The sequence below is a fragment of the Chelonoidis abingdonii genome, chromosome 3 (assembly GCF_003597395.2).
Source record: "Chelonoidis abingdonii isolate Lonesome George chromosome 3, CheloAbing_2.0, whole genome shotgun sequence".
NCBI lineage: Eukaryota > Metazoa > Chordata > Testudines > Testudinidae > Chelonoidis > Chelonoidis abingdonii.
Window position 1 is genome coordinate 86,732,216 of NC_133771.1, and position 9,325 is coordinate 86,741,540.

At 42.8% G+C, this 9,325-nt stretch overlaps 1 protein-coding gene across 2 annotated transcripts in view; it reads right to left on the reverse strand.

Annotated features, from left to right (window-relative positions):
• SESN1 (sestrin 1) overlaps positions 1-9,325 on the reverse strand; it is a 145,380-nt gene extending 136,055 nt beyond the window's left edge. The window contains exon 1 of one of the 2 annotated variants that reach the window (XM_032764607.2): positions 8,393-9,325. In XM_032764607.2, coding sequence (XP_032620498.1) covers positions 8,393-8,671 — 279 coding nt within the window. In that variant the 5' untranslated portion in view covers positions 8,672-9,325. The remainder of the gene's footprint in view (positions 1-8,392) is intronic. The other variant, XM_032764609.2, reaches the window with a different exon arrangement.

Sequence of the window (9,325 nt, forward strand, 5' to 3'; positions counted from 1 at the left end):
TCCCTGACTGAACTAACCTCGTTATCTCTAGCTTGCTTGCTAGCATATATATACCTGCCCCTGGAAATTTCCACTACCTGCGTCTGACGAAGTGCGTATTCACCCACGAAAGCTCACGCTCCAAAACGTCTGTTAGTCTATAAGGTGCCACAGGATTCTCTGCTGCTTATGCATTGGGAGCGGCCATTGGAGATGAGAATGCCACTGCGGCAGGTAGAGCAGCACTTAAAGCCTGAGGAGCCAAGCACATCGGAAGCGGTGGCCGCTGACAGGAAAAAGAAAAGGGTTTTGTTTGTTTTTAATAGAGAGAAGGAAACAGGGGAAGTCATATCAAACTACTACTGGGAAGTTAAGCTAACAAGGATATTATTTTAAAACAAGGTGAGAGAAAATTCTGACAAGTCTGCTGAGCTCCATCTCAGGCCAGGGACAGTAGAGAAGGAACTGAGGCATGCTCACCGTGTGAGGCAGGCTCTGCACATGCACGACCAGTATAAGTACCGCTGTCAAAATCTGAGCGAAGGCGCAGGGGCGCACCAACACCTGGAGTGGAGCACCCACAGGGACATCTCATGAAGAAGAAATATTGGTTTAAGGGAATGATCTTGCATCTCTGAACTGTTTTAGATTCTAAACAAGGTAGAATACCAAACAAGTGGACAGAGATCCCCAGAATTACTTTGGATAACCCTGAGGAACTTTTGGAAATCTAGCAGATTACTACAACTCTTAACATTTTGGATTTACAAACTTTGGCTCACCTATTAATGGATTTTACCTGTTTTAACCTCACAATAACTGATTTCTTTTCTTAGCTAATAGACCTTGTTCACTAGATACATTTGCTGCCAGCATTGTCTTTGGTGTAAGACAGAGTATCCACTGACTTAGGGTAAGTGACTTGGGTTTGGGAGTAACCTAATGCGATATTTGGTTTAAAGAGGTATCATCACAAAGTCCAGTTTGTCTGGGTGGCAAATGGGCTGGAGAGCCTAAGGGGACTGCCTGTGACTCCATGGTAAAGCTAATATAGAGATCCAGGAGTTCACATTGTTACTGACTTGGTAAAAGTCTAATTATAAAAATATACTACCAGTTTGGGGTGTCTGCCCTGTTTTTTGACAGTCTGACCTGAGACTGGCACTCACAGTTGTGAGCTACTCCAAACAGCGAGGCACACCCACTTTTAGAATTAGTTGCGACACATACAAGAATCACACAAATTCTGGATATTCTGCCTCTGACTCAAACTGTCATGCACACGTTTCTTTGCAGCAAAAGTGAGTTAATTTTCCTGAAGAACTGACAGGTCTATTAAAGCAATTTCCAGGAGCTCAGTTGTTTGCTTGAACACTGACTTTTCACTTGGACAGTTTTTCATGTCTGGCAGTCAACTTGCAGATTGGCCTTTCCAATCAGAGAGCATGCACTGAAAAGACTGTCTTCCTAATAAAGTGGTCTCCAATCAGATGCTATAACTGTTTCTCCTCCCTCCCAGCTTTATAGTATACCACCACAGCAACATGAACAGAATTTAGCAGCAGGATCTGACTCTATTAGTTCAAGCCTTCAGAACCTTAACACGCAGAGTTTCAACAAGTTCATATACAGTCTTCTCTCTATCATCTCAACGCAATGGGTTGTAACGTATTCCCATAAGCACAGAATTCAGAAGTCTGATTAATGAGACCCAGTATGTTCTCACAACTACTCACTCCCATTTTAAGAAAGGATAATCTGAACTACTGATTTTAAATGCAAAAATTCCCGCAGCCCCCATTGGACTGGAACAGTGAACCGCAGCCAGTGAGAGCTGCAAATCAGCCAAACCTGTGGACACTGCAGGTAAACAAACCGCCCCAGCCCACTAGCGGATTTCCCTGACGGGCCACCTGCCAAAGGTTGCAGATCCCTAGTGTAGACAACGCCTCAGTCTGTCTCAGGTTCCTGTGTGGGAGAAGAGATCCTGGCTTTCAGGGGAGATCTCCTCCTCTTTCTCACAGTTGTAGATTACCTAGGGTCCACAGTCTCACTACCTTCAGTACTGTCCACAACAAACTGAGCTTCAATTATGGCCTCCCAGGAAATACGCTCTCCCAACTCCTTGAAGTAGGGATGGGTAGTTGAAATGTTGCTAGACATCCTGTTACTGTCTACTTTTGTAAGCCTGAAAGAGGTCCTTGCTTTGACGTAGTAATGACACTGTTCCAGAAGTGACCGTTCCCAGGCATTTGCTAAGCAGTAAGAGCATATGTATGCTTATTGTGATAGCTGTCATTGATTAAGGCAAGCTACACCATCTCTTTCCCCCAAATGCAGAAAAAGTCCAGTATATCTGCATTACTCCAGGCAGCTGCATATGGCATGGCCACTCTAACAGTGATACATGATGTGATATGCAACTCCAGGAGTCTGCAATCACATACGGAGATGTTGCCTGCAAACAAGCATTTAAATGAGGGCAGTGACATCCCGTCAAAGTGACCCCAGAACAGTAGAAGGCACACAAGGAAACAGGCAAGACAGTCCTGGCATGAAAAGATTCTGGGTGGGATAATTGGAATATCAAGTCATGGTGAAATAAAATGCACCAACAAAACTTTACTCCACACTAATTCATTCCACAATTAATGTAATCCACTTCCAAAGTAGATTATACAATTTGCAATAACAGGCCATATAATTCATAGGATGGGATGATATTGTATACACAGTGGTAATTTATTTTTATTAAAAAGAACAGACAGAAGACACTTCACAAAAACATCTTTGCGCAGACACGTCCTAAGGAAAACTGTTCAAAGTAAGACACATGCCTGACATACTTCTCTTATGCAAGCAAACACATCATACACAGGCATAATAAAAGAGGCTTTTATGACCTCCTTGATGCTAATGAATTCGCTTCATCTAGTAATGAGAAACTTTAGGTATCTCATGAAGCAGACTGTTTGATGTTGGTTAAGAGGTTTAGAAGCTTCTCTCCACCAGGAAGATTAAGATCAATACCCATATAATACTTATAGCCTCTGCCAGCCTCAGAAACAGGAGCTCTCCTTTAGGCAAGTCATATCTTGTCTTCAATACTTCTTTCAATACTGGCAGTACCAAGAGCACCTAAAAAGCAAATATTGCTGCAACTATTTTCAGCATTACTGTATGGATAGAATGGAAACAGAACTTTTTAGGAGAGACTCTAATAGCAGACCACTAATTTCCCAATCATTGAGTGGCCAGGGAAGGAAGATATAGAAAATACATTCAAACTGGTTTGGTAGAACAGAATGCAGAAGAAAAAAATCAAAAGACTTATGTTCACTTAGTACTCCACTCTTTAGTAAACAGACAGAAGTTGTGCTGGATTTTTACAAGTTTAATCTGTAAAGAGACTAGGATTTACCAGTTGGGTTTGGTTTTTAGCCTAGAAAGAGGATATGTAAACAAATCCTTCCTGAACAGATTATGAATTTAATCTGAGAGAAGCTTCCGCTATTACTGAATGACTGCTTGCATCGTATGTAAACATGAAAATATTTGACAGTACCATCAGTGCCCCAGCACCTCTAGGCTTGGCAGTACATGGCCCCAGCACCTCTGGGCTTGCCACATCAGTTATGAAAGTAAAATAAAAAAAAATTGCTTGAGCCTGGGCACCTCTTTCATTACAAATTAAGCATTAAATATCATACAGTAGCAGGGTCAATTTAAACTACCCAAATAATATACTGAAACACTCTGGAGGAAAATCCCGTTATCCAGCAACACCATTTATCTTTTTTCTACCACTTTTCATTAAAGCTCATTGGTTAACAAAGGAAAGCATCACTACCCTCACCTTGCATAGGAGAAATTGAGGCAGAGTGGTTTGTCTAAGGTTACAGAGTAAGTAATTGAAGGAGTTCGGAACAGCATCAAGGTCTCCTCAATCCTGTTCTAGCACCATATTCACTGGGCTAAACTGCCTGGACAACCAAAGACCCAGTCCAGAAATGTTATTCACTCCCTGGAAGCCAAGCTTAATTATGTGGAGTGAGTGTCCAGCACATCTGAACTGCTCAAAGTAAATGAGAATGACACCTGTTTATCTTGGCACCACAGGAGAAATCAAACAAAGGGTAAGGTGAACACTTCTTCTGATGTTCAATAGAACCCGAGAGGTAACATCCTTCCTGGCCAATCACCTAAGTCAATGGTTCTCAACCTTTCCAAACTACTGTACCCCTTTCAGGAGTCTGATTTGTCTTACGTACCTCCAAGTTACACCTCACTTCAAAAGTACTTGCTTACAAAATCAGGCATAAAATACAGAAGTTGACACTGCACATTACTGAAAAATTGCTTACTTTCTCATTTTTACCATGTAATTATAAAATAAATCAATTAGAACATATTGTACTTACTGTCATAAATAGATAGCTAAGGGTTAATGTTTCTTTTACCTGTAAAGGGTTAACTGGACCAGGGCCAATCAGGAAACCGGATTTTTCAAAGTCAGAGGGGGAATTTATTGGGGTCAGGTCTTTTGTCTGTCTCTGCTATGAGAAGGTTCTTTCTATCTTCTATTTCTGTTTCCAAATTGTAAGTCGTTAGAAAAACAATATTGGTTTATGTTGTTTGTTTTGTATTTCACATGTGTGTCGCTTGCCCTGGGAATGTTCAAAATTGCTATCTTTGTCAGAAGAAACTGTTTATTTCAATTTTCTTTAGACTAGCCTGTGTATTTGTATCTTTTAGGATATTTTGATGTCTTTTCTTCTTTTTTTATAAGCTTTCTTTTTAGGCTTGTTTGACGTTTTTTCTACTCTGGTAGGGTTAAGGACGAAGGGAGGGAATTCTCTTTGTGTTAGATTCTAACAGAGGGTAGTATCTGCGCACCAGGATTGTGGGAGGGAGAGATGAATCTTATCTGTTTCCTTAGTATTTGGGGTTTGTCTTTGTGAATAGAGGAGACATGTTCATTGGTATTGTGATGTAAAAAGATCGCATCTAGTACTCTCTAGGTTAGCCCAGAGAGAAAGTTCTGGGTGGTGATGAAGCAGAGGCGAGGGAAAGTGGGTTATTTCCCTTGTGTGGGACTCAGAGTCTCTCAGTCTAGGGTCCTTCTCCAGGAAGTGTTTTGTGGGACCAGAGGGCCAAAACCCTGGGATTTTTGTTAGTGGACAGCGGCGAGATCAAAGCTAAGCTGGTAATTAAGCTTAGAAGGGTTCATGCTAGGCACCCAGATTTCTGGACGCTAAGGTCCAGATTTGGGAAAGATGCTTATGATACTTACATTTCAGTGTACAGTATATAGAGCAGTATAAACAAGTCACTGCCTGTACAAGCCTTGAATTTGATTTACATAAAAGTGTGTGCTCATAGCCTAGTTGTAAAGTATATTTACATTCCAGATCTTCAAGGACCAGATGTGTTTTTCCCTTAATGTCTCTCCTCTTTCTTTCTCTCATCCTCCCCCTAAAGTCTCCTTTTCAGATGGCCACTTTTTATATTTTATAATATAATTTATTATATAATTTTGATGCAATTGTATAATACTCATAGGACAACATTGCCCTTGTGGTTGTTTTGGAACAGTATTGCTGGGAGATCAGGACTGGATTATTTCTTTCATTTTGTAGACCAAAACATTGAAAAGAAATACACTTGTAGAATAAGTGAAAACAAAGACATGGGTACTAGTCTGTATGAGATTTCACTTTCTCCTAACTAAGCTCACTATGAGATCTTTACTGTAGCCTCTTTCTTTAGGAGCTAGCTGTCTGCTATCTTGTAGCCTTTTCATCTATCATCCATTATCTATTTTTTAATCACAATAGCTTATATGGTCATGTGACTTCTGGATTTGGAACTATTACATCCAAACTCTTAGCAAACTCATTAAAAATCCAGGAAGCTATCTGGCAGAAACTTAAGGCCCATAGCAAAATCCCCAAACAAGGTTTAAATTTTCAAACACTTCAGAATCTTTCATAGTTCTATACGTTTTAAGGCCAGAAAGGACCATTAGATCATCCAGTCTAACCTCCTGTATATCTCAGACCATAGAACTTCACCAAGTCAGCCCTGTATTGTGCCCAATAATTTGTGTTTCAGAAAGGCATCTAGTCTGGTTTCTTTCAATGATTAATTACCCTCAGTGTTTAAAAGGTTGGGCCTTATTCCTAAATCTCAATTTTTTTCAACTGGATTAAAATACTGATTTAACAATATTTCAATCTGAAATCTCTGGATCTAATTTAGTTTATCATTAAAGAATTAAACAAATAAGTGTTAATATGAGGATATCTGAAAGTGATTCCTCATACACCATCTTGGATTTATCATTCTGATTGCCAAAATGTTGCTTTGATAAGCGTATCAGCATGAGTTAGTCTATATACAAAAGAGATCACCTGGTCATATAATTACACACCACTGAAAAAATTTTCAAGGGGAACAGAAAACTTCCCTCTTCCCTCAATCTGCAAACCAAGATTACATTTGTACTTAGTTCAAACTGTAACAAAAACAAAACAAGAACCAACTGAAGATAAACATAGGAAAATGTTTTTGAAATTATATTTTATTTTGCAAATAAATTAATAAAAAAGTGTATGAATGCAGTGAGAGAAAGGAGAACAGCATAACTCAGAGCCAGGAGATCTAGCTTCTAGGTCCAGCTCTGCCACACATTTCCTTTGTAGCCTAATTCATGCCACCTAAACATTTGTGCCTCAATTTTCTCATCTGTAAAAAAGTTAATAACTATTGCATAAAGATAGTGTTTCTAAAGTGCTGTGATATCCTTTGGTGGAAGGATAACAATATTTACTAGCCATTTGTGAAGGTTTCAGAAGAGTCAAAACAAAGAAACTATGAAAGTTTCTATTCTTAACATGTCAGTTTTAGAGCTCAATAATCCCAGACCATAACTTTAATGATAGAGGTTTAATTTAGTTCTTCCCAGGATCAAACCCTTGAGTCTTTGTGAATTTGTTTATCACCAACAATTATAATTATTTCTATTTGATTTGGGATTTATATTTTCATTTGTAACAGACTGACCTTATCAATCAACAGGGCCATACCAAGACATTCTGGTGCCCTACGCAGCCCCCTCCCCCGTAGGGAGCTGGCCTCACCGCAGAGGGTGGCTGCACCCAAAGTCTGTGGGGGACAGGAACAGGCTTGGGGTGCAAGGGGAACAGTCCCCCAGCATAAACTAGCAGAGCAGGTTGGAGCTAGGTCGCTCCACTTCCTGGTGCCTGGTGATTGCTGGGTGGGCCCGACCCTGCACTCACAGGGTCGCAGGAAGTGGAGTGACCCAACCCCAGCCTGCTTCTGCTCCCCTGGATCCCGGACTTGGGAGAACTGCGTCCAGCACTCACCAGCAGCGTGACTGCGGCAGAGCAGAGTGGGCTGGGGCCAAATGCTGCACTTCCCACTGCCCCATGAGCTCAGGGGAAGGGGTGGAGTGGGAGCAGGGCTGGGGTGGAGCTGAGGTGGAAAGAGGCAGGGCAGGAGTGGAGCAGGGGTAGCTTTCCTGGCCTGCTCAGGCAGCCAGGGGAATTGGGCTGGCTGCTGGAGCAGCAAGCATCTATGTAGGGCACCAGGAAATTTGGGGCAATTTGGTGCCCCAAATTTCCTGGTGCCCCAAATTTCCTAGTGCCCCACACAGCTGCATATTTTGCATATGGGTAAGGATAGCCCTGTTAATCAAGATTATAGTTCAAAAATAAGCTTCAGAAGGAAAAAGCATATTTTTAAACATCTTGATATTTTCTAACAATCTTAAATCTGATGTTTTTCCATACTAATCTTGTTTATTTTTAGTTGGCAAATGTGTGAATGATTCTTGATTTTGTATCAGGAAGACTGGCATAATCACAGCCCTTGTAACATCTGACAAATATATTAAAATAATAATTCAGGCATATATTGAGTCCTAGAAGTACTTGTGTCCCAACAACAAACCCACTTTTCATTGTGAAAGCTTGCACAGGAATTCATTTGCAAAGAGGCTGATTATGTCCAAGCATTTCTCCCCACGTAAAAACGTGAAATTCTTAATAATAGAGCACTTTCTTTATCAGTGTTATATACTCGTTTAATACAATAAAACTGTCCCGGTATTTTGGTTATGTCAAATTATATAAAAAGTTATTCAGAAGTTAAGATTATTCGCTGCAAAATAGTATTAAGAACTCACAGTCATTCTATTAACGGACTGAATATCACAACAGTCTAGAGTCAAAACCGAAAGCTTTCCTGTGTTTAACAGATGAAGATGCACTACAGCCTTTACGTTATTTTCTGCATCACGAGAACGCCAGTTACAAATGTGAGGCATTCTAAGACGCTTTAGAGATAAGAAGTTGGAGAGGTGTTTGCTGAAAAGGACACTGACTCTTACCTGAACATTGCTTAGGACAGACGCACTCTTCTCTCTCACGTCTCTAAAGGGGCATCTCTTGGAAAGCATGAGTAGGCGAGCCAGCATCTCATTCAATCTTTCCAGAGCTGTGGCAGAAGCCAACCGTCCTTCTGATAACTCAGGAGGAGGATCCTCCTTTACAGGAGAAATTTGTGCTGTTCTCTTCAAAACAGCTTGCCGGATGTTTTCCAAGGCAGCGTCCCTGGTGCTGGCATCCCTGCTGCACAGTCCATCCCACCTCACCTCTCCCTCCTCCATCCTCCCTCGCTCTCTAATCGGCTCCAGGCCGCCCAAACCTTCACCGGCTTCGCCTCGTGTAGAAGTAACAACAACAGTTCGCGAGGAAAAATAAAGTGCGGGCCCAGCCCATGGATGTCACCACCAGGCTGCGGATGTTCCCCCCGTTGTCAGTTCTCGCCCTTAGCGCCGCCACGCGTCTCGCCTCCCCGGGCAGATGCTGCTCTCGGCGTAGGGGGCCTGGCCGCCCCACACCATAGCAGAGCGGGACGGGAGCCGGCAGGTGAGGAGGGCTGCGGAGCTTTGGTCTTGCTGGAGCCTGGGCAGCCCCCTGCGTCCCGGGCAGCCAAGGTCCAGGCAGGGACGAGGGAGGTTTCCAATCAGCGCGCAGGGCTCAGCCCCCGTTGCTGCAGAGCCAGGGAGCTTCCCATAGGGAGAAGCCAGGGGCGGGGAGCCCCGCTACCACCCACGGCCCAGAAGACACGTCCTGGCTCCGGCGGTTCAGCCCCAGGGTGGGGGCGGCTCCCAGCCTCAGGGCAGGGTGCAGGCAGCGCCGAAGTCCTGTCCCGGGAACTGCTGGGCGCTCGGGCCAGCTCCTCCTCGGGGGCAACTGCAACCTAAGCGATCTACGCGAACCCCGCCCCCTTGTGCTCCGGGCTCCGCTAGGAGAATAGC